General features: G+C 40.3%; 1 protein-coding gene across 2 annotated transcripts; it reads right to left on the bottom strand.

Annotated features, from left to right (window-relative positions):
* Positions 1–5,633: 5,633 nt before the first annotated feature.
* LOC144654683 (uncharacterized) lies at positions 5,634–24,478 on the bottom strand. 2 transcript variants are annotated; one of them, XM_078514892.1, is made up of 15 exons: positions 24,039–24,478; positions 20,437–20,805; positions 19,958–20,215; positions 18,856–19,218; positions 17,630–17,794; positions 13,656–13,674; positions 13,324–13,372; positions 11,748–12,804; positions 10,929–11,069; positions 9,854–10,044; positions 8,926–9,048; positions 8,333–8,403; positions 7,630–7,670; positions 6,616–6,712; positions 5,634–6,293 (listed from the first exon to the last, which is right to left on the bottom strand). In XM_078514892.1, exons 1-15 carry the CDS (start codon positions 24,106–24,108, stop codon positions 6,194–6,196), a joined length of 3,114 nt encoding a protein of 1,037 aa, XP_078371018.1. In that variant the 5' UTR covers positions 24,109–24,478; the 3' UTR covers positions 5,634–6,193. The 2 variants fall into 2 exon arrangements, with proteins under 2 accessions (XP_078371018.1, XP_078371017.1); XM_078514891.1 differs by lacking the exon at positions 24,039–24,478 and adding an exon at positions 22,263–22,600.
* Between the last annotated feature and the right edge of the window lie 686 nt (positions 24,479–25,164).

Genomic DNA, 25,164 nt, shown 5'->3' with positions numbered 1-25,164 from the left:
CATATAAAATAAATTACATTGATAGTATTTTGTTACGTAAATCAAAACAAGATGATATAAATTTAATAAATTGAATGGTCACAAAATGATCGGAAGAATTCATTAATTCTAAAATCAAGTCAGGCACTGGTAGTTGGCTGACATTTAAGATGATAGGCTGTATTGTCTTGTAAAAGTTATCTCTTATTGTTGTATATTTGGAGCAATAAAAGAGAAAATGAATTTCATCTTCGGTTTTATTACAATCACAGACCGGGCAGAGCCTATTAAGTCTGGGTGTATTGTTATATCTGCCTAGTTCGATCATTAACTTATGATTACTAATACGTAATTTAGCTAATGTTCTCCTACCAGAAACTCTCCTAGTTAACTCTAGATAATTGGAGGTAGCATATTCGTTCTTAAAAGATCTATAAAATTCTAGTTTTTGGGAATGCTGTAGAGTATGCTGCCAATACGAAATATATTTCTGTTTCATTGACTGCAGAAACATTGTCACTTTTGCGGTGTCTACTAAATCAGGATTAAAATTACCAAAATTAAAATATTCGGATATCTTCATAAGATTAGAGTAAAAACTATTTTTACCAGCGGTGTGAAGTTCTAATGAAATTAAAAAAGACTGTCTAACAAAAGAATCCGGTTGCTTTTCTTGGAGATATATCAAATAGTTGAGGATTCTTTGATTAATGGTGATAAGGAGAGGAAATCGACCAAGCTCAGCTCTACATGCAACATTAGAAGCCTTATTACTTACTTCAAGGTAGCGTTTACAAAACTGTAGATGTGTTCTTTCAATTTGTGAACCATCCCAGGCCTTAAAATCAGATTTTACATAACCACCCCAAATTTCACTATTATAGAGCAGAATTGGAGATATCATTGTATCAAAGATTTTACAGGCAAGAGAAGGTTTCAATCTACTAAAATTTGTGTGTCGTCTCAAACTAAAAAGTGCATGAAGTCCTTTCTCTTTTAGGTGATCAAGTGAGATTTTAAAATTTCCTGTAGAAGATATTTTGGTTCCTAAATAAGTATAATCTTGTACAACATCAATTGTTTGATTTCCTATGTAAAATACATGTTCAGTACATTTTTTCGCACGTTTTTGAAAAATCATTATCTTGGTTTTTTTGGGATTTACGCTCAACATCAACGTGTTGCAGTATGTGTCTAATGTGTTAAGACAGTTTTGCAAACCTGTTTTCGAACGTGATAAAATAATTAAATCGTCGGCATATAATAGAGCGTTTAATTTTGTACCGTTTGGTAGGACAAAAGGATCAGACAGAATATTTTCAAATGAGAACGGTAAATCGTTAATATAAAGGTTGAAAAGTAGTGGACTTAAAACGCAACCTTGTCGTACACCTCTCATATATTGAAAGGGTCGTGTCTGATACTGATCAATTTTTATCGAACAAGAAGACTTAGAATAAAGGCTTTTAATTAAATTGTAGAAGGATCCTCCTAAATTAATTTGCAATAACTTACTTAAAAGCCCATTATGCCAGACTGAGTCGAAAGCTTTTCTAAAATCGACAAAGCAAGCATAAATTTTGCCATTGTGATTATGGACGTACTTGTCTATCAAAGTTCGGAGTGTGAAAACATGGTCTGCTGTTCGATTGTTAGGCATGAAGCCGATCTGTGACTTGTGTAATATATGATTGGTGTTGAAATACTCGAGAAGCCTTTGGTTTAAAATAGAACAAAACAGTTTACCCAGACAACTCGAAACGCAGATACCACGGTAATTTGACGGATCACTTCTTCCACCCGATTTATAAATTGGCGTTATGAGACCACCACACCATGTTTGAGGCATGGAACCTGAATTTAGAACTCCATTGAAAAGTTTGTAATATACGGGCATAAGGTCGTTGATACTTGCTTTAATCATTTCATTTTTAATTTTATCTGAATAAGAAGATTTGTTGTTCTTTAACTTTTTGGCAGCTTTTCGTATTTCAATTTCGGTAATCAAGTGATCTAATGGCCGAAATTGTTTTTTCCGGACTTCTTCTTCTTGAAGTTCGTTACAGATTTTCTCTTGAATGGGATTAAGTCGATCATTGGAGTGAAGAGATTCAAAATATCGCAGCCAATTTTCTTCTGACACTAAAGGAGTATCTTCTTTTTTAATAGTGTCATCCATTGATTTTAAACATTTCCAAAAATTAGCCGCATCTGGATTGTTAACTGCTTCCTCCAAGTTATGCAGCTTGCTATTACAATAGTCGTTCTTTTTAGATTTAAGTAAACTTTTGTATTGCATAAGAACGACGTGGTAATTTTCACGTAAAATTGAGTTCAGGGGGTCTCTGTGTTTTTGGTTTGCCAATTTCCTCAATTCATGTCTTTTTAATCTACATTCCCGATCAAACCATTTTTTGTTTGACGATGACTGGATACGCTTACGCTGTTTTGTAGTTTTAATCTTTAAACATTGTCTTGCAGTTGTGTTAAAAATATTTTCTACTTTATCAAGGGAAGTGTTAGCATCGTCAATATGTGCTCTTTCGTCTATGTAATCTTGTATGAGAGTTTGGATAACTGGAGAGCGTAAAGCATCTTTGAATTTCTGTGTAGAATCGCTTTCCCAAACAAACTGTTTTGATATGCGCGTTAAAGAGTTGATGTTATTATGCGATCCTTTTTGAATACATGTATCAGAATTGGTCGAATTAATATTTAGCCAAGTCACTATAGGGCTATGGTCTGATAATGACGTGGGCTGTTTTACTATAAAATTTGAAACATTTAAGAATAAATCTTGATCGCACAGTGCGTAATCAATTACACTTATACCATTTCTCCCGTGAAAGGTAGCTCTCCCTAAAGAGTCACCACTGACTCTTCCATTCAATATTCTGAGATCGGCGCTTTTACATATTTCAAGAAGTCTTTTTCCGTGATTGTTCACTTCATTGTCAAAGCTATTTCGCTGAGTTGGATTAAGCGAAAGTTCAGATCGGTCATTTGGAATAACTTTCGACCCTTCTTGACAGATACTATCCGAATATTTCCCTGTTCTTGAATTAAAGTCGCCCATAAGAAGAACCGATCCATGGGAGGAAAAAAGTGCAATGTCCGTTTCAAGTTCTTCAAATAATTCATTATCAAAATATCTCGAGTTGTGCGGAGGAATGTAAAGTCCACATGTATATATATCTTTGTTGGTTTTAGTATAATCTTTGTTGATCTTAAACCATAGAAAATTTGGTGATTTTTTCACAATTGAAATCCAATCATGTAATGCATTTTTGTAAAGTAAAACAATACCACCGGAGTTACGACCACCTTTTCTCGAATTAATAGAATCTTGGATTACTGATCTATAACCTGATATTTCAACATCTGTGCATTTCCAAGTCTCGGAGAGAATTATGAAATCAAAATTATTAATCATATTTAAAAAATCTGTGTTCTGTGATTTGTCCCCAATTGATTTAGAAGAAAACCCATTTATATTCCAAGCGAGAAAAGACAATTTGCCTGTGTAATGCAAGCAATTGGCCATCGTCCGCGAAGATCTATCGATTCTTTGCTAATCGGATTATGGCCATTCTGGTAAATAATTTAAAGCTAAATAAACGATTTAATGAATCTAAAAAAGGATATTAGTTCTCTTGGAACTTCTACAGATGAGTCTTTATTCTGAGGATGAACTGAATTGTTTATTACGGGATTGTTCGGTGATTGTCCATATAAGCGGTTCTCTTGCTGTTGAGCCTGTGGAACCATGGGAATGTAAGGTCCTTGTTGATGGCGAGGCATTTCTGTGGGAAAGCCCTTGACTGCGCTGCTGTATGAGGCATATGTTCCAAGAGGTACTGTTCCCGGGATTACTCTGTTTTGTTGACGGGGCGGGGACCTTGTTTGGCTGCTAATTAATCGTGCTGGTTTCGTTCTACCACGAATCGCTTCTACTAGATTGACCGCAAATAAACCAATGTGACGTCTTTGTAAATGTTTATTGTCATATAAGACAGCTGGGCCTTTTGCAAATACGTTTTCATGAGTGACCAGGCGCACATTTGGTAACTTTGAGCATTGAACGCAAATTTTTTCGTTAATGTAAGCAATGTTTTGAGATGAAACATCTGCTCGTGGAAGCAGTGTTGAGTAGATAATATTACTAGAGGGAAATTTTGTTGAGGCTTCTGTAATCATAGTGGTAATTTCAGATATCAGTTCATCCGCTGTGTGTGTCAGTTCTAGATCATTTGTTCCCGTGTGTATGACGATGAGTTGAGGAGAATCAGTAATTTCGTTTTGTATCAAGGCCCGTGCATGCTCAATCTTTGGGCAGCGGAAGTATTGCGCAGTGTATGAGGGTGGGAACATCTTTTTCGTGTTTAAAAATCTACCGTTGGAGTCACACAGGATGACTGCTGTGTTAGCTGCGTTTGGTGGTGTACCATCACTAGCTGGTCTACGAGGCCGTAATTTGTTGTTGTTGTTTTGCCGTGTTTGTGTTGTTCCATCGCGAGTGTTGTTGTCATCAAGATTGGCTCTTACATGACCTGGAGTAACTGTATTTGACTTGTCATCGGAAACATCTCTTGCGTGACTTTCCGGGAGAGGCGGCGGGAGTGTGTTTCTGCTGTTTAACTCTGGGGTTTCTTCTTGCAACAATGAAAACCGGTTCTCTGTGGGCAGATCTACAAGAAGGAGTTCTTGTTCTGCAGTTGCTGGATTCGAGAAGTGCTCTTCCTGAGTTGGTTCCCTTGAATTGTGACAGAGTTGTTTGTCGTCGGCGTCAGAAACCGGAGGGGGTGCCGATTTCTGCCATAAGGCTTTCATTTGATCTTTAAAAAAGGCGACGTCAGTCTCAAACTGGCGGTGTTGTGCCTGTAAAGCCGCATTTGCCTCTAGTAACTTTGAGTTCTTCTTGTGTAGTGCGATATTTTCTTCTTGAAGTTTCTTCATTTGTGTTGAGTGTTGAGTGTTGTTAGCTTGGGGTGAGATCTTTTAGACGTCGAAGGGACGCTTCCCTTTCTACCAGGATTTTTAGGCATGTCAGTTGTTGCTGTGTTAGAAAGTTTTGTGCCCCTCGTTAAGCTAGAGCGTGATTGTTGTGTTTATTAAAACGGCATTGAACAATTATTAAAAACAATATCATGGAGCACTGGGTACTTTGGAGGTGTTTTGGGGTTTTCTAGAGGTATTCTGGGTATTTTTTTTATGTGTTTCGGGGTGTTCCGGGTTTTTCATACTGTTCCGGGTGTTCCGGGGTTTTCCGTGTTCCAGTGTTCCGGTGTTCCTGAAATTACTACATGCCAAAGTTTCCCGGAGACTTTCAAAGAAGTTTTAAAGATGTTTGAGCTCACTCACGAGACGCAATATCTTGACAGACCAGTATTTACGCTGTGCACGCAATATTTTCAACACCAAAAACGTGGGAAGGGGGGGGGGGGGATGTGCCCCCAAGATTTTTGTTTGTTTCCCCTGCTCTTCCGCCCATGGCGTTATGGCAGTTACACCGTCTTAGCCAAACGATAATAATCGGTACCGGTTTATCGATCGATTAAATCCCACATATGCTAATGGCCACTCTGTTTAGAGTTTTTTTTTTTTTTTTTTTTTTTTGGCATTGCTGAACATGAGAACATCGCATACTGCAGTTTTTTCAAAAGGTATAAAGGTTTAATGGGATACCTTTTGTCTATGACGTCACATTATCATCGCAATGGTATCACAGTTTTTGAGATCCGCCATCTTGGATCCACTTTCTTACTGAAGTTTTGATACCCGAAAGCTGACGAAAATCAGTAAATAAACCTTCAAATCATTTCAAAACGAAATGAATTAGTATAAAATGAACATATACTGTACACTGCAAAAAGCAGATTGGTTAGGTTATAAAACTTATTCAAAGTATGTTTCTTTTGCTTCTGTAAAACAAAAACAATATTTTGTTGCCTAGCAACACAAGCTAATAAATTCTATTTAATTACAATGTTCAAATTATGCCTAGTCTTGGCATATGCTAAAAATTCATTATTTTATAGTTAACCAAAAAGATAAGTCTATGACAGTTAACTGAGATTGTGTTAAGATTTGAATGGATATTACGCAACGAAGAAGAGATTTTTTAGGACGGACAACGGCAGCTTTCTCCTCTAAGGACGGTCAGGTTCAAGACTTAGTTAACGACGTGTTGCCCAGGTGACTGTTTGTCCTGCTATTAGTGATCCTGAGCAACAGTTTCCATCCAATCCACGATCGAGCCAAATGTTGGTCGCTTGTATGGGTTCTCCTGCCAACACTGTAGCATAAGATTATACCTGCAGCCAAAAAACATGTATTAATAATAAATAATAATAACAATATACTTTATTATAATGTTGAGAGAAACATATAGCAGAAATAACTACCATTGATTGGTGGACACTACGGTCTATGACATGTAGAACATGGAAAAATGTGGACGATTTGTTAAATAAAGTCTCGTTTGATTGATTTGATTGATTGTTTGTCATTTTAAATCGTAGTAAAACTAAACATGTGACCGAAACAGAGGATAAGTGACCACAGGGAAATGTACGAAAAAAAGCCCATATTTTGATCAAGTATTTCGGTACTGAACAGAGAATGTATTAAACATACAATTCTGAGGTCATGGCTGAAGTCTTTGGCAACCTCCGGCCACTTGCCACGTAGTTAAAAACGTCTTCCCCTGTCATTCCTTCGTAAAGTCTTCCACCTGTGAAGAGTAAAACCATAGGTCAAGTTAGGTTCTATTGTGTTTAAATTGCAATTGTAACATTAATCGTAAAAATAAAAAAAGACATTTGGCTACAAGTTGACCTCACAGAGCGCGAAGCGCGAGAGCACTGGGGCCGACTACCACCAAACCGGAAACGAGAAGCGAACGACTTTGACAAGTCTAAGCTTTACACTATTGCTTATCAATGAAGAGCATCCACGTTCCTTGTACATTCTGTTTAGCATAAAAACTATAAACGTTATAAAGGGTCTTCTCGGTCGGAACACGGTTCTTAAGAAACACCATTGCGTTAGACAATTCTTGGTTTTCACGTGACATCATCAAAAATCTAAAACCCATAATCGTAAGCCCCTTGAGTTTTTATCCTTCACTGGCTACAAGACCTTCTTACTTTATATCCTGCTGAAGGTTTTTAGCTCGATAGCATTCGCTGTCTTGAAAAAGGGCATTTTGAATTTCGGAGTTTCATGCCACACAAGATCAAAGATGGCCGCCGGAAGGCTGTTACGTTTTCTTTAAAAAATGCCTAATCCTGCGATTTTTTACAATCTGGACAGTTGAGGTTTTTCGAGAAGTGTTTATCTGAATGTTTACTTGTTCATGAGGGTGATTTGACCGCTTTTTGTAGCGCCATGTTGGAGCCCAAGCAGTTGGGCTCCAACATGGGGTTTCCATACTGTGCTCTCTAAGTTTGTGTGAAACATTTAACGGATAACTGGAGAACGGAATAACGTACAGACCTGAGACTTGGACAAGTAGTTTATGCAGTATTTTCTACAACCTGTAATATTCCATATTTTGTTTTACTCATTGCAGTTTTGGATTTATTTTTTCGCGGCGTGGCAGTAGTGTGACACTGAAAACCATCTATTGTGCTCGAAATCCTTACTTACCAAGCGTAAAAATCTCATACAAGACAATGCCGTAACTCCACCTGAGAAACAAGAAGAAGATTAGATCAAATCTGTATCTTCAATCCATCATAGCCCTATCTTATGTAAGGTCCGATGACAGAGGTCGCAGAGCGTTTTGAAACGTGGGTGCCCATCGTACCCCTAGCCAGGCGACTACCCCCGCCCCCCCCCCCTTTACCCTCCCTGAGGGGGCAACATACTTAAATTTCCCGAAATGTCTTTAACAACGGTGTGTCCGTAATCTATGTGTAACAATGCATAACTAGGCAGTTTAGATGATCCTGCTTCATGGTGCTTTTTGGTTTGTTCTTTAGACGTACGGGCGTCGGAGAGCAGAAAATACACGCTCTGATGTCGCAAATGCCACAGGTAATATCAAATACAATCTTAACAGATTGCGGACCTTTCTTAGAACCGTTTTGAGAAGAGGAGTTTGGTTGAAAGTCCTACACCATAAAATCCCGCCGAGCATGATCCTGGTAAAACGATTTGTGTCTTGAAAAACCAATTTAATGCTGCGCTAACGATACTTTCGGAACTGTAATGTGGTAAAGGGGGCTAGAGCATCCCTGTCCCCCCACCCCTGCGCCGCCGTCTATGGCTGACTCAAACAAGCAATTACTTAATTATGAGGGTACAGGCTACAATGGTAAATGTTAAAAATAAAATTAGAATAACTTACACATCACTTTCTGTGGTGAAAACCTGACTTGTTAATGATTCAACTGCCATCCACTTCACAGGCATCAGTCCCTGCAAAAATAAAAAAACACAATCACTCGTATCCTTAGTGCGCGCAGAACAGTTCAAATAAACATTCCGTCCTGAAACCACTTTTTCTATGCTGGAAAACAAAACAAAACAAGCACGCTTGCAAAATAATGGCCTTATTGGTACATCATGTAATAATTTTCTACAACGAACGTTAAAATGCCTCGGCTCTGCTACATTTCTAGATGAGAGCCAACGCTTCCACTGGTCAGCGACAGGGAATCTGTAAATTCGGGCTCAGGGCCCGGTTGCATAAAAATACTTAAGATTACGGGCGATTTTCTGCAAGAGCTCTCTGCGTTCCGGTGAATGTTTTCAAAGCGTTTAGGTTTTTTTCCAGTGCTCTTTAGTACATTTTCTCCCGATTTAACCTTATAAGCAAGGGAGAAAACCCCTTAGAGCATAAGGAATGGCTGCAGAAAATCTCACGGGAACGAGATCATGAACGAGGAAGCTCTGGGAACGAAATTGCGAGGCGGACACTTACCGCACATACGTACTTACATTAGATCTCCTGACGTAAATTTCATTTTTCCCCAGGTCTCTCGCCATCCCGAAATCAGTGATTTTACAGCTCAGGCCTTCGCCAACCAACACGTTTCTAGCAGCCAGATCTCGGTGAATAAGCTGTGCGCAAATACAGAATCAAACGTATGTTAAAAGTCTTATGGCGTGTTAAACATTTACTGCTGAGGGGCCCTTTTAGTCCATGGCGTGAAACTGCTTGGTTAGGTTACCAAGCAGTTTATTTAGCATTCAAGGGGAGGATGCTCGTTGGAAATTTGAAAATAAAATCACACCTACAAGATATTAATTAAAGTTCATTTCAGGAGTGTGGCTTAAGTTCATTTTTGCTACTAAAGGACGGACCATTATTTTTTGAGGGGAGGGGGGTGAGTTTTTCTGGGCAAGATACCTTTTTTTCCTCATGCCTTCCCTTGCACGATTTGTTTTTCAACCGTTTTTTCTGTGCAGGATTGTTTTTGGTAATTGCCTCACCCTCTCCCCCCTTCAAAAAAATTATGGTTCGTTCCTAAGAGGTACCATTTTAGATTACCTATCAGTTTTTTTATGAGTGATATGTGCCACTGGATAGTCAAGAGCCACGCCCACGACAAAAATCATTTCTAGACAGCTATTTTTTATTTTACCATAATAAGAAAGTGCAGCATACCATCAACTGTGAAAATGTGAAAGCGGACTCCCCACGTGGCACCAAAACATTATTTCCAACCCCTAGTTGAGCGGCGAGCATCCTCATCAGTGACATATAAAAATGTTCTTCATGGGGTACATGATTGTTAGCATTTACCAACAATTTTGGGGACTAGTTTATAAATTGTCGTGGAACAGTGATAAGTTCTATGGAAAAGTTAATAAAATGAGAAAATGGGGAAGATATTTGGCAAGCTAATACCTTGAAACTACAGACCTGGTGAGCTGAGATGAAATCCATTCCTCGAGCGATATCACACGCGAATTTGTAAAGTTGATGTTTTGGTATTTTGCGTGAAACTTCTGCGCTTTTCAAGCTATAATAATCATCTGTTTCTCCTTTGCTTTTCTTTAAATATCCCAGAAGATCACCGTGAGGAACAAACTCGAGAATGACAAGAGGCGGCCCTGTGTATAAAGCAATATATAAAAAGTTAAGGCCAGATACGTTGTGTAAGGGTTTTGAAAAAAGAGGATCGTCCCGATGGGTTCCTTTGGCCCTGGTGCAGACCAGAAGGATCGCGGGCTCTGGAGATGAGAATGTTTTACGGAAGGATGAACACGCAACGAGAGACGTTATCTTTACGTATACGGCTTACGGTAACAGACCATACACATCTAGCGCGCAATCACGGTGACGCACAACTAAAACATTTTTTTCTTTGCAATATTTATCAGGGGGCTGGTCGATGTTATAAACAGCATAAAGGGGAAGGAGCTCTGAGGTTGAGTGCAAATTAATAAAAACTACTAATAAACCTAAATTGAGCAACAAAACTTAAAGGAATCTTTTTGAGCCCGGCTTGCAAGTGTGACGCAAGCGTGAAAATAAAGATATAAAATAAAGACGCAGTTGAAGTTTTTTTTCCAAGATGGTGGCCAAGTTACGCTTTGCTTGCTATCGCTTGCGCTTGCATTTGCGTTGCAATGTTCACACGTGAGACAAGCGTAAATGCAAACGCAAGCCAGGTGCAAGAAAAAAGACAATTCTTCTTTCCTTGCGCTTGCATTTGCACTTACGTTTGCGTTTACGTTGTGCTAGTTCACACATGATGTTATTCCTTGCATATGCGCTTGCATTTTGCGTTTAGGGTTGCATGGCTCGTGTGTGAAAAAGCTTTGAACCGGGGCGACGCAAGCACGAGCACAAACGCAAGAACGAGTAAGCAAACAATCACTCTCTTATGCTTATGCTAAAAGGCTCCCTCTCTTAATAAAGGGTTAAACACAAGGTTTATTCTCCAGTCGACTATTGTTTTATACAAGTTGAATTACAAAGTATGCAAACTTACTAAACTCGCGCCCTCCTTTGCATCGAATAACATCCTTGGTCAAACATCCCAGCAACTGAATCACGTTGGGATGAGGTTTAAGTTTCTTCAACACATCCAGCTCAGACAAAAGATCTTTAAGATCTGAATTTGACGAATTTTCTGCAAGAGAAATATCACGACTACTAATACTGACATTGTTACATTAAACATGATTGGTTTAGTATTGCACTTACTTAATTTATTTTTTGATGCTTTCCTGTTTAAGGTTATTTTTATCAACCTCCAAACTTGTACCAAAGCTTGCCGTCATTGTACAACTCTCTCTTAGTTCCTTGCCCCCTGGTGGGGGATAGGGCCGGACATCAATGTTCGCCATCTGTCCCTATTCTTGGCCACAGCTGCTGCTGCAGCCCACGATGTTAGTCCCAGCTCAGCGCGTTCCTTCTCCACCGTTCTCCGCCATGTTTCCCTTGGCCGTCCTCTGCTTCTTTTCCCGCTTGGTGCCCAGGATAATGCCACGTGTGGGTTTCGGTTTGGTGCCATACGCAGAACATGTGCTACTTCCCACCGCCAAAAAATTAGGTATAGTAATGTCATTCACTAATGACCCTAATACTTTACGTCGTTTTGGCACATCGAGAATGTTTTATTGAACCAAGCATCGCATCAGCCTCGCCGTACGTAATCTTTTTTTAATCTCTTTCCTTGCTCCATTTTAGCTTATTTTGAATTCCTTGACATTTTTGCGCTTGAAAACTGAGTTTTATTTTATGCAACCTTTTATTTTGTTTGACAAACACGAACACATGTTTACATCATTCAATTTTAATTACTTACCTTTTAACATTTTAACAGCTACGATTGACCAGCCTTTAGCACCAGCCACGTCAAGCGCAGCGCCCTTCCACACCTGACCAAACGAGCCACCGCCGATCCTTTCAAACAACGACAAATGATCACGTGAAACTTCCCAGTTAGTGTTACTGAGCACGCGCGTGTATGGCGACTCCACTCTGCCAGCGGGTCGCAATGAGTTCTGGTAAGGAGCCGTTGTCATTGTATCATTCTGATAACCGTGATGCTGTCCGTGGCGAGTTTTCGTTTGTGGAATGAGGTGATTTGATTGCTCAGCAGGTTTGACGCTTGCGCACTGTTGAGCTGCCTCTCTGTCATATAACGGATTTGGTTCTAGCGTATCTGTGAATTGCAAGCTCAAAAGAGTTCCGGTAAACGTAGAATGTTTGCACTGAAATAATTTGTCAGTCTCTCGTTTATTCAAAATTTTAACTCTTGGTTTAGGCTGAGGGCGATTGTGAGTTAAGCTTTGGGTTTTCCTATCAAACAATTTGGCACTGCCCGTGTTTATAACAGTGGATTGCAAATTATTGTTGTCCACTGGTTGAAGGTAATCTTCCGAATGAGTAACTCTTTCGAATGTGTCGGTTCCAGTTCCGTTTTGTCCGTAGGTATCAGGTGCTTGGAATTTTGTGGTTCCTTTTCTTCTTTTTTGGCCGTCTTCCTCGCGGACTGTGCTCAAAACTGCAGTAGCTTCGTTTGTTTCTTTGGTAATTTCATTCTGCTCTTTAGAGGTAGAAGTCTTGATTACAGGCATATCGATATCTTGATTCTGTATGCTCCCTTCACTACCCCTGTGAGGAGCGAATGGTCTCAACAATGAGGGCACCTCGTGTGACGTAGATCTTGGTGCTATGGTGTTCATTTCAGGTCGAAATGCCGTCAGCACAAAGCATTCTCCTGTTCTTAGTTGACTGCAATCTCCTGGTACGTTTCTGACCGATGTTGTTGGTTGTTCTGAATTCAAGGATGATTCTGGCATACTTAGTGAAGATTCTGCTAGTATTACAGATCCTCTTTCATCGGGTGTAACTTGAGCCTGCAATAAAATATTTTTCTGAATGTCTCTAAACTTACAAACTGAACTTGTGAGCAACCCAAAAAGGAGGGAAAATTTAAAGACAACATTCAGAACAGAAACTCATAAAACATCCAAACTCACCCCAGCGATTGCTAAACAAATAATACTGACATCGCTTAGTAGTAGATAAAATATGAGCGGGAGATCTGTATGGGCGGTTACAATGGCGAGCCGATAGGCGAGCCATTGTAAACGCCCTTACAGATCGGACGCGAATATTTTATTCTACTTGTGAAATGAAAACAATAAATTGAATGCAAAGTATTGTTATGCGAATCAGTAGAGATCTGTATCAAAAGTTATGAATACGAATTAGCTGAGCAGAAGTCTGTATTAAAAGTTAATTCTATTGTTTGATTTGTATTGGGGCTTACAGTTGTGTACATGTGATCTGAAAAGTGTGCTGGGATTGGTTTGCACCCTCATGAATAATTAATGAATTTTACAATATAAATTAAAAATATCCCGATGGCCTACCTCTTCAGAAAAGAGGTCCTCTTGCGATGTGAACGAATATGGAGTTATCCTGTAAACAAATTAATCAATCAGTCTATTACTACATCAATCATCAAATAAATTATATATCAAACCTCAGTGGTTTGTTATGTTTTTCGTTGTTTACAAATACTAAAATTTGTGACATATCGATTGCTGTATCTGGCTTGATGGTTATTATGCCAAGAACATAGTGCTTTAAGCAAAAACAGTGTTTAGTTTCATGTGTATCAAAATAATACAATTACAAAACAATTCACTAATCATGAAAAAGGTCTTTATTTTTTTTATTAATTTTAACGTTCAGAACCTACCCTGTCGGGTCTTGGTGTCCTGTAGAATTAAGACACAAAATTTAGAAAACTGCCATTGCACCTCGTAATGTTACCTATAAGGATATTGAAGTCCTCTCTCGCGCTCCTTCTTCCCTCCCTCCCTCCTTCCTTCCAATCCTTCCTTCCTTCTTTTTTCCTTCCGTCCGTCCCTTATCCCTCTTTCCTTCACTCTCTCGATCGTTCGCCCGTTCGTTGTGTCCCTTTTTGGTGGGTTGGTTGGTCCTTTGGTTCACTCGTCGGTTCTGCCAGTCAGTCAGTCAGTCAACCATTCAGTCAGTCAGTCAGTCAGTCAGTCAGTCAGTCAGTCAGTCAGTCAGTCAACCATTCAGTCAGTCAGTAGTCAGTCAGTCAACCATTCAGTCAGTCAGTCAGTCAGTCAGTCAGTCAGTCAACCATTCAGTCGGTCAGTCAGTCAGTCAACCATTCAGTCAGTCAGTCAGTCAGTCAACCATTCAGTCAGTCAGTCAGTCAGTCAGTCAGTCAGTCAGTCAGTCAGTCAGTCAACCATTCATTCGGTCAGTCAGTCAGTCAACCATTCAGTCAGTCAGTCAGTCAGTCAGTCAACCATTCAGTCAGTCAGTCAGTCAGTCAGTCAGTCAACCATTCAGTCAGTCAGTCAGTCAGTCAGTCAGTCAACCATTCAGTCAGTCAGTCAGTCAGTCAACCATTCAGTCAGTCAGTCAGTCAGTCAGTCAGTCAACCATTCAGTCGGTCAGTCAGTCAGTCAACCATTCAGTCAGTCAGTCAGTCAACCATTCAGTCAGTCAGTCAGTCAGTCAGTCAACCATTCAGTCAGTCAGTAGTCAGTCAGTCAACCATTCAGTCAGTCAGTCAGTCAGTCAGTCAGTCAGTCAACCATTCAGTCGGTCAGTCAGTCAGTCAACCATTCAGTCAGTCAGTCAGTCAGTCAACCATTCAGTCAGTAAGTCAGTCAGTCAGTCAGTCAGTCAACCATTCAGTCGGTCAGTCAGTCAGTCAACCATTCAGTCAGTCAGTCAGTCAGTCAGTCAACCATTCAGTCAGTCAGTCAGTCAGTCAGTCAGTCAACCATTCAGTCAGTCAGTCAGTAAGTCAGTCAGTCAACCATTCAGTCAGTCAGTCAGTCAGTCAACCATTCAGTCAGTCAGTCAGTCAGTCAGTCAGTCAACCATTCAGTCGGTCAGTCAGTCAGTCAACCATTCAGTCAGTCAGTCAGTCAACCATTCAGTCAGTCAGTCAGTCAGTCAGTCAGTCAGTCAGTCAACCATTCAGTCAGTCAGTAGTCAGTCAGTCAACCATTCAGTCAGTCAGTCAGTCAGTCAGTCAGTCAGTCAACCATTCAGTCGGTCAGTCAGTCAGTCAACCATTCAGTCAGTCAGTCAGTCAGTCAACCATTCAGTCAGTCAGTCAGTCAGTCAGTCAGTCAGTCAGTCAGTCAACCATTCAGTCGGTCAGTCAGTCAGTCAACCATTCAGTCAGTCAGTCAGTCAGTCAGTCAACCATTCAGTCAGTCAGTCAGTCAGTCAGTCAGTCAACCATTCAGTCAGTCAGTCAGTCAGTCAGTCAGTCAACCATTCAGTCAGTCAGTCAGTCAGTCAACCATTCAGTCAGTCAGTCAGTCAGTCAGTCAGTCAGTCAGTCAACCATTCAGTCGGTCAGTCAGTCAGTCAACCATTCAGTCAGTCAGTCAGTCAGTCAGTCAGTCAGTCAGTCAGTCAGTCAGTCAGTCAGTCAACCATTCAGTCAGTCAGTAGTCAGTCAGTCAACCATTCAGTCAGTCAGTCAGTCAGTCAGTCAGTCAGTCAACCATTCAGTCGGTCAGTCAGTCAGTCAACCATTCAGTCAGTCAGTCAGTCAGTCAACCATTCAGTCAGTCAGTCAGTCAGTCAACCATTCAGTCGGTCAGTCAGTCAGTCAACCATTCAGTCAGTCAGTCAGTCAGTCAGTCAACCATTCAGTCAGTCAGTCAGTCAGTCAGTCAGTCAGTCAACCATTCAGTCAGTCAGTCAGTCAGTCAGTCAGTCAGTCAGTCAGTCAACCATTCAGTCAGTCAGTCAGTCAGTCAGTCAACCATTCAGTCAGTCAGTCAGTCAGTCAACCATTCAGTCAGTCAGTCAGTCAGTCAGTCAGTCAACCATTCAGTCGGTCAGTCAGTCAGTCAACCATTCAGTCAGTCAGTCAGTCAGTCAACCATTCAGTCAGTCAGTCAGTCAGTCAACCATTCAGTCAGTCAGTCAGTCAGTCAACCATTCAGTCGGTCAGTCAGTCAGTCAACCATTCAGTCAGTCAGTCAGTCAGTCAGTCAACCATTCAGTCAGTCAGTCAGTCAGTCAGTCAGTCAGTCAACCATTCAGTCAGTCAGTCAGTCAGTCAGTCAGTCAGTCAGTCAGTCAACCATTCAGTCAGTCAGTCAGTCAGTCAGTCAACCATTCAGTCAGTCAGTCAGTCAGTCAACCATTCAGTCAGTCAGTCAGTCAGTCAGTCAGTCAACCATTCAGTCGGTCAGTCAGTCAGTCAACCATTCAGTCAGTCAGTCAGTCAGTCAACCATTCAGTCAGTCAGTCAGTCAGTCAGTCAGTCAACCATTCAGTCGGTCAGTCAGTCAGTCAACCATTCAGTCAGTCAGTCAGTCAGTCAACCATTCAGTCGGTCAGTCAGTCAGTCAACCATTCAGTCAGTCAGTCAGTCAGTCAGTCAGTCAACCATTCAGTCGGTCAGTCAGTCAGTCAACCATTCAGTCAGTCAGTCAGTCAGTCAACCATTCAGTCAGTCAGTCAGTCAGTCAGTCAGTCAGTCAGTCAACCATTCAGTCGGTCAGTCAGTCAGTCAACCATTCAGTCAGTCAGTCAGTCAGTCAGTCAACCATTCAGTCAGTCAGTCAGTCAGTCAGTCAGTCAACCATTCAGTCAGTCAGTCAGTCAGTCAGTCAGTCAACCATTCAGTCAGTCAGTCAGTCAGTCAACCATTCAGTCAGTCAGTCAGTCAGTCAGTCAGTCAGTCAGTCAACCATTCAGTCGGTCAGTCAGTCAGTCAACCATTCAGTCAGTCAGTCAGTCAGTCAGTCAGTCAGTCAGTCAGTCAGTCAACCATTCAGTCAGTCAGTAGTCAGTCAGTCAACCATTCAGTCAGTCAGTCAGTCAGTCAGTCAGTCAGTCAACCATTCAGTCGGTCAGTCAGTCAGTCAACCATTCAGTCAGTCAGTCAGTCAGTCAACCATTCAGTCAGTCAGTCAGTCAGTCAGTCAGTCAGTCAGTCAGTCAGTCAACCATTCAGTCGGTCAGTCAGTCAGTCAACCATTCAGTCAGTCAGTCAGTCAGTCAGTCAGTCAGTCAACCATTCAGTCAGTCAGTCAGTCAGTCAGTCAGTCAGTCAACCATTCAGTCAGTCAGTCAGTCAGTCAGTCAGTCAGTCAGTCAGTCAGTCAGTCAGTCAACCATTCAGTCAGTCAGTCAGTCAGTCAGTCAGTCAGTCAACCATTCAGTCAGTCAGTCAGTCAGTCAACCATTCAGTCAGTCAGTCAGTCAGTCAGTCAGTCAACCATTCAGTCGGTCAGTCAGTCAGTCAACCATTCAGTCAGTCAGTCAGTCAGTCAACCATTCAGTCAGTCAGTCAGTCAGTCAGTCAGTCAACCATTCAGTCGGTCAGTCAGTCAGTCAACCATTCAGTCAGTCAGTCAGTCAGTCAACCATTCAGTCGGTTAGTCAGTCAGTCAACCATTCAGTCAGTCAGTCAGTCAGTCAGTCAGTCCACCATTCAGTCAGTCAGTCAATCAGTCATTAGCTGCTTTACGCCACAATGCTATATAACGTAAATCAATTATTTAACAGCATAAATTTCACGGGGCCACGCCAGTAAAAAGTGACCACCCTGTCATTAGTCTGTCATGGAATTTAGGATGAATGTATTTTGCATAACAAACAAATTTGAATGCTGTTAAAAATTCAATTTGAAATTTGCATTAAAAAGTCACTTACTTCTGTTACTTTTATCGCTTCTTTTACATTTTGTTTTTATGACCCCAACCACAAGCAGTAGCACACACAAAATAAAAGATAGAGTTATGTACAGGATAAGTTCAGTTTTCCCCATAAAAACACTTTTCCTTTTGCTGCTGGACGGTATTACCGATGTCTTAGGCTCTGTTGAAACAAAACGAAAACGATAGAGTGCTGTTTCATGGAACATAGTCGGGTGGGGCATGTTACGTGTTCTAACCTAATTAAGTGAAAAAGAAAACAAATGCGCGCAGTAGTGATAACCGCAAACAAAAAACTAACGCAGTGAAAACAACTGGAATTAAAGTCATTTTATTCCATCATCATTGATCCGCACAACACAAACAAAGCAATCAGGGTGGGCGTCTCCATCGCTTATCTGTAGTTATTATTCAACAGATGCGCGCGCTGCCCATATATGGTCAAAATGTTAACGATATTTGTCATCCGTACATAACAGATATCCTGTGATATACGTAGGTTGCGAAGATTCGCCCAAAATCTGGTTAAGCGCTGCATAATTACAGTTTTTCAATCTGCAAAATGTGTTTCGTTGACAATTTGTTGAATAATAAAACAATTATCCTGCTCAATTTTGCGGAATATCGTCTGATTAAAGCCAACTCGGCCTACGGCCTCGTCGGCTAAGTATCAGGCGATATTCCGCGCGATTTCGCAGAATAATTGTTAAATAGACTACATTTGATATGCGCACATAAACAACTTTCTAATGCATATTTTCTGCCAGATAAAATTATTGGCGAGGTAAGTAAACATTACCAAAGACGCTGATGAATTATTTCATGTATGCGAACCAAAATGCCCACATGTTCAAACGTCTTTATACCACAGTGGTTTAAAAGTTATAATAACTGTTAAGCTTCAGTATCCGGTCCAGATCCGAAGAACGTCGGGATGTACGTTATACTACAGATCTGAGGTATTGATGACATACATATCATGGCACAGATCTGAAAGAAGTATAGATGTTATACCTCATCTCTAAAGGTATGGATGTCTAAAGTAAATCGGACGTTATACCGTGTTATACTATTTGAATTAAAAATGTTCCTAAACAATCTTTTAAAGATATCTAAATTCTATCAAATTAAGGTAAGGTGATAAAGTATGGAAAATCTGTCACTAAGTCCAGATACGTTTTGGAGATCAAGTCTATTGTCAAGCTACCAAGTTAGTGTTCTTACCTGTGTGAACAAAAGTTGTTGGCTTGTCCATTTTCTTCGTAACTCTATCTGGAAAATCGGTTGATATGGACAACATGTTGTCGCTTTCCAATACACTTTCACCCCATCTGTTCCAAGCAGTTACCGCAAACATGTAAGACGAATCGGCGGTAAGTTCTTTGTGGTACATTAAACCAGTAACGTTCTTTTGTAACCATGGTTTCTCACGTATCACGCTTTCGTTTGTCACGTGTACAGCCCGGTGCCAGACTGTATATAACGTCACCTTTTGTCCTCCACTGTAAACTGCTGACCATCGCAAGGTCCAACTGGCATTGTGAACTTTCTTGTTTGTGTTCAATATTTTTGGGCTTTCTGGGAGAACTTTGTTTGCAGGCGGGAAATGAAGAAAGTTATAAGGGAATTAGTCTTTTAATTAGGTAGTAAGTGTACCCAATATCAGTAACTCTAATCACGGATAATATCTATATATCCACACAGCGGTCAAACGCAGCGCGCGTGCGCAGTTCATGTGTAATTGCCGCCAAAATTTTCCATACAAAGTCTTAAATTTTTCCGTAAACGTTTGCTTTAAAGTCAAAAGTTAACGCCTTCCCTGGAAAGTTAAGGTTTTTATGCCGCTTATGGATTGCAAATTTCATAATTCATCTCCACTGAGTGTCCCAGCTTGAACTGTTCTTTCACCGTACTGTTTCTTTAACAATTTCTTGCAAAAGTTTGCCCACTTTCTAGTCAAAAGTTCGAGGCGGCAAAGACCGGATGTGACGTCAATTTTTGCGTTTGACCGCTGTGAACTATATATCTATATTAAGAACGTAAGAATGTAAAAAAAAGGTGAAAAGTAGGCAAAGATGGCACTTGCGTTCACTTATTTCTGAATGTGTCGCATATTATGAATAATAGAAACAAAAAAACAGACAAAATGAGGATTTGAGAAGTGACACTAAGAAATTCTGCGCGAAATGATTAGAAAGGGAATTATATTAAAAAATCTTAGGGAAATACACGTTTCGTGAATTTTCTCAACAGATATCTCTGACAAGAAGGTACCAACATTTTTCTTGTTATGCTTTGCCCTTTAAAACCTATAAAAGTTACTTACCTCTGAGAATAACACTCCTCTTAACTTCTCCGTCAGAGTTTTTCGCGACACAAAGAAATTCACCCCAGTCTTCATCTGTGATGTTCTTCAGCGTGAACACCGCCTTAGAAACACCACTTGCCAAAACCTTATGCCCCCTGTACCACGTGACATTAACAGAGGTCAAACTGCTGGCCGTGCAATCGAGTCTCACTTTTTGTCCTATCCTGAGCAGAGGTGGAGTAGTGACGTAGGTGATCCTTGGAAGATCCGCAGTGGCTAGAAACAAATTTAAAAAAACCTTGATCAATCTTTAAAACTATGTATTGATGACGTTGATTGAATGTAATTCACTTTAATATAGTGCTGCATTTATTTCTTAATCAAGTTCGCAGAGACTATAAGCGTAACAGACGGTCAAAGAATGTTCTTCAAATCGATAATTAACCAGTTATCAAAGCTATAATCAACACAAAACCGGTTTGAATTATGCTACTTACGTTTTGCCTCAACTTGAAGCTGCACTGTGTCTGTCAGCGGTGTATTAAAGTCATACTCGACGTTCATCCCAAATACCTTATTTCCGTCTGCCGGCTGTACATTATAAAGAACAAACACTGCAAGGAAAGATGTCAAGTTTCCTGCCCATCTAACTTTTGATTCATATCCTGGTCTCACTTGAGCAAAACCACTTCCATTGACTGCCACAAGCTTTTTCTTCAGTGTAGAACTCTTCCAAATACCAAGCACCACCTCATAGAGTTTGAAATTACTTGGATGGTAGAAGCGCCACGCTAAAGAAACATTCTCGCCAATAAAGACTCGGGTAGGCTTATCTGGTCTTGAACTTAATTTTTGTCGTGGATTACCTATAGCATAGAGATCATAAAAGTCAGAATGAGAGCAAAGGCTGATTTACATCTAAGTTTCTACGTTGCGCGTGAACAGTGGTAGTCTTAAGTCAGCGGCCCAGCCTATGTGCCGTACGCAGTCTCAAATGCAATTCGGCTATCAAACAAAAGCCAACCGATCACGGTGCTGTACCAAAACGGTTTTTGTCTAACTTTGAAATAATCAGCATTACTTATAAGTGCTATTCGTGAAATTGAGTTACTAAACAGCACTAAAAACATAAAAACAAAATTCCACTTCAACTTTTTTATATGTACCCAACCAGATGTACGATTTGAAATAAACCCCGTCTCTAATAAACCCCCTCACTATTAAGCCATAAGCCCTCCTTGCCTCGACTTACCATCTATTTAAGAAGGGAGTGGCAGTTGAATAGAGGCGGGGCATATTACAAAATTTAACTTTTAGAGGGGAAGGAGGCTTAAAAGAGAGGGGCTTAAAAGAACTGTTACGGTAATTGTGGTATCTGCAACATGATAGCCTGGGTTGACAGAATTAAAGAAAGAAGAGGAGGTGGTGATGTTAGAGGAGAAGCGGAAGAAGAAGAAGAAGAAGAAAAAACACAACAACAACAACAAGAAGTTAGCTCGACTGGTTTCTGATGGCAAACTACTTATGCATGACAGTTAAATACTTGTCCTGCAAAATACCGTTAATTTATATAAAAAACAATGTTTTAAATATTAAAATCAATGTTTAAACTTCGAAATACAGGCCTGCAATGGTAAACCGAAAGCGGAACAGTTGTACAGCGAATGTTGTTTGTTTGCCTACACATTTTATTGTAACTATAATAAATTCTTGTTGCTTGGCATTTTCAGACATCAGGTATCATTAAAAGATATATGCAAGCATTATATCATTTTGCCGGTGCAAAGGTTCTTACACCAATTATGTCAAGTTTTCAGTTAGCAAATGTCAGTGCTTCGGTTTCTGCGTATGAAACTATCGCCCAATCAATCATGCATATAATTATTTAGTCAGAACGTTTCTTTAGATCTTAAATAGTAAATGTTATATTGAATTGAATTAAGCAGCACAATATGTGGATTAAATTAGCTAATAAACTAAAGTGATAAAGACAAGCTTACGAAAATAGAAAAAGTCCGAGCCCGACAGTGCGAATAGTTAAGGGAACTTTCTTTGCAATAAAGTGAAAGTAAGTGCATCAAGGAAGTTGAAGCAGGACGAGCAAAACAACTCATCAAGAACAAAATGCTAGGTCAGTAACTAAGACTAAAGCTTGAGCTGCCTGAAAACTTTCAATAAATCTATACTAAAGACCAAGAATTGCAGCAAAATATCAGCACCAGTTAAAGCGACGGTTAATCAAAGACCCTAGAAAAGCTCAACTGTACTTACGCTAAGTGCTAAATCAAGCGTGATATCAGTTATTAACGTAATCAATTCCTACCTGTGGTAAATATTGACGTTGGAAAGTTACTGCTAAGTACAAGAGCTACGAGTATGGTGAACCTACATCTGAGCCCCATCATAGAAATCCAGCTATTTTGTCTCCAGTTGACCATGGTTAATTCGGTCTAAAGAGCTTTAAACCTCTTGATTTCCAAAATAAACAGTGTCATTAGATTGCTAACGCACATTAACTGATCGTCTGGCATCAGATCATCTTCCTTATGCCCTTATCAAGAAGATTCAATGGATTTATCATTAAGGAACAGCCAACATTTTCCAAGTAATGGCACCTGGAAACCGCACGGTGGCTGAGCGAAAAACCGGGAAATGCTAATTGTGAGCTTTTACGGATCTTTGCATGAGACAAATTCCAAGAACAAGACGCTCGATTGCTTGAGCTTTCCAGGAAAACAAGAGGTCAACTTTACTGAACCTGTAACCGATTAACGCTTAACCAACACTCTGGGGGTTGAAAAATTCAGCGTCACGCTTCGTGACACTTCATGAATGTTTTTATTGATTGAGCAGTCCTTATCGATCACTTAGATGTTAAATAATTTTCTATTATTAACAACAGGATAGACTTTTAATTACTCAAGCAGGGAATGCGTCACTGTTACCCTCGAGTTCTATTGCTGAATGTTCCCGGTCATTGAGTAGTGTCAGGTTTCTGGTAGTGTGTCTTGGATTTTTTTGGCACTTTGTCAATTCGGTGATGGATAAAGACGACACTGACAGGTGATGTTCCTGTTCTTTGTTCTGCAGGACATCCTTCGTTTAAATATATTCTCTGAATCAAACAATCAGCGACAGATGATCAGAAAGAAAGCCCGCGAAATCTGCGTTAGGGCGGGGGAGAGGGGGGTAATGACGACAAAGACCACGACTACGACCTCAGTGGTAACGACGACCACGTCATGACGACGACGACGACGACGACGACGACGATGACGATGATGATGATGATGATGATGATGATGATGACTACACAAGGGATCGGAGAAGCATGCAGGGACGGAACAGCTGGCGAGAACCCTCGCCTCTCACCAATGTGGTCCGGGATCGATTCATTCATTTTAATGTGGGTTGAGTTTGTTGTTGCTTCTCGTCCTTGCTCCACCGTTTTTTTCTCTAGGTCCTCTGGTCTTCCTCCCTCCACAAAAAACAGCACTTCTAACAGTGGATATGTGGATATGCCAGTGGTAATTCCTATTTACTATACAATGACGATGACTTTTAATGACATCGCAGAAGACAAGAAAAGGATAAGGGGTGGAAGCGGCAATGTGAAATTCAAGGAAAGAAGGACAAAAGAAAGAGAAACAATTGGATTGACTAACAAATGATTCTCGATGATTCAAATATTATGATTACTTATCCTACCTAGTGCAGCAACTTCCCTTTTCCTCTTTTTTTATCTCTTAAGACTTAAAAAAGACTTCAGTAAACATAAACCGTATATTGAATTACCGGGAAGAAGGCCAACACAGGAAGCTGTTCATTGTGAGGAAGCCGCTTTTTATGGCCTATAAGGGCCGAACATATGTAAAATCGGAACACATGACAGTCTTGTACTTACCAATTGCTTGCCAATTAGCTGTACTACAAACAAATTCTAAATAAGAGATTACAATAACAAGGGATCGTAATTATATTTATGTGAGCGGGGTCACTTCTACAAATTCCATTGGAAATAAATGACTTACAAACTATTTACTATGTGACAGAGTAAGGGACCCGGATTTTAAAGTGTGTCGATGACAGTTCATCTTACCTGAACTTCTAAGATCCTTTGTTGCAAGAAGAAAAGGAAGTAGTAAAGCAACTTTTGGCCAACAGCGCATTTTCACGGCCGGGATTTACTATTAGAGACATTCAATGCATCTAATAGGCGACGTAACGGGGCAAAGGCACCCACCGACGACTTACACGGCTCGATTGACTGTTACGACTTCCACGACTCGATTGATTGTTAAATGACTTTTTCAAACAATACTAGCAGCGAAAGATAGTGTTGTGGACACTTGAGTCAATTGAATCTCATATTTTTTTGATGCCTAGTTTTAGAAAACAAATCAACGAAACGCAAAGAAACTTAGACAAACGAAGCCGAGTTAGAGGACAGTTCCTGGAAGTGTGTACCCATTTCTAATGGCGCACTCAGTGGGTTTACACGGGCGTGACTGACAAGCTTTGACGACGTACACAATTGATCAAATTGCTCTTCATCTTATATTTCCTTATTGAAAAATTCTGGTTCAGATGCCATTACATAAACAGTTTGTTTTCTTAGAAAAGTTGTAGGGTCACAACCTTTGCATCACATCTCGGTGCGCGCGTTATACTCGGAATGAATGGTTCATGCTGTCTGTTTGGCACAAGTTCAAGTTTCGGTTTAACTGTAGTCACTAGTACTGTCAATAAATTGAGTGTTAAGTTGAGGTAACGGTTAAAATAGTTATCTGGTATTGGTTTGAGTTCTAAAAATACCAATACTTGCGCATATGGGTATCCGGTCACCTCGCCACCAGGGAATCTCGCCACCAACCAACTCGCTACCAAAACTGGTGTATTCCTCGTTCTTTAATCCATGAGCCGAGGTGACTTCGCTTGGTGGCGAGTTGGTTGGTGGCGAGATTGCTTGGTGGCGAGGTGACCGGCATTCCGCATATGACATCCGCATTACTTTAACCAGTTAACTGCAGCGGACAAAAAATAATGTATTTTGCATGAGCAAAATGTAAGATGTTAAACAATTATAAGGGGACACTAATGCATCTCATTTTCTTAAAGTCACTGTGTGAATGTTTTTGAAACAAATGTCCTACATTTTATATTTTACATTGTTTTACCCAGTCCGCTGCTCATGCCAGTACCGATTGAAGCGATATAACTTACGA

This window comes from Oculina patagonica, chromosome 5 (genome assembly GCF_052425735.1).
Source record: "Oculina patagonica isolate OP01 chromosome 5, crgOcupat, whole genome shotgun sequence".
Classification (NCBI taxonomy): Eukaryota; Metazoa; Cnidaria; class Anthozoa; order Scleractinia; family Oculinidae; genus Oculina; species Oculina patagonica.
This window is presented reverse-complemented; position numbering and strand designations above follow the sequence as displayed.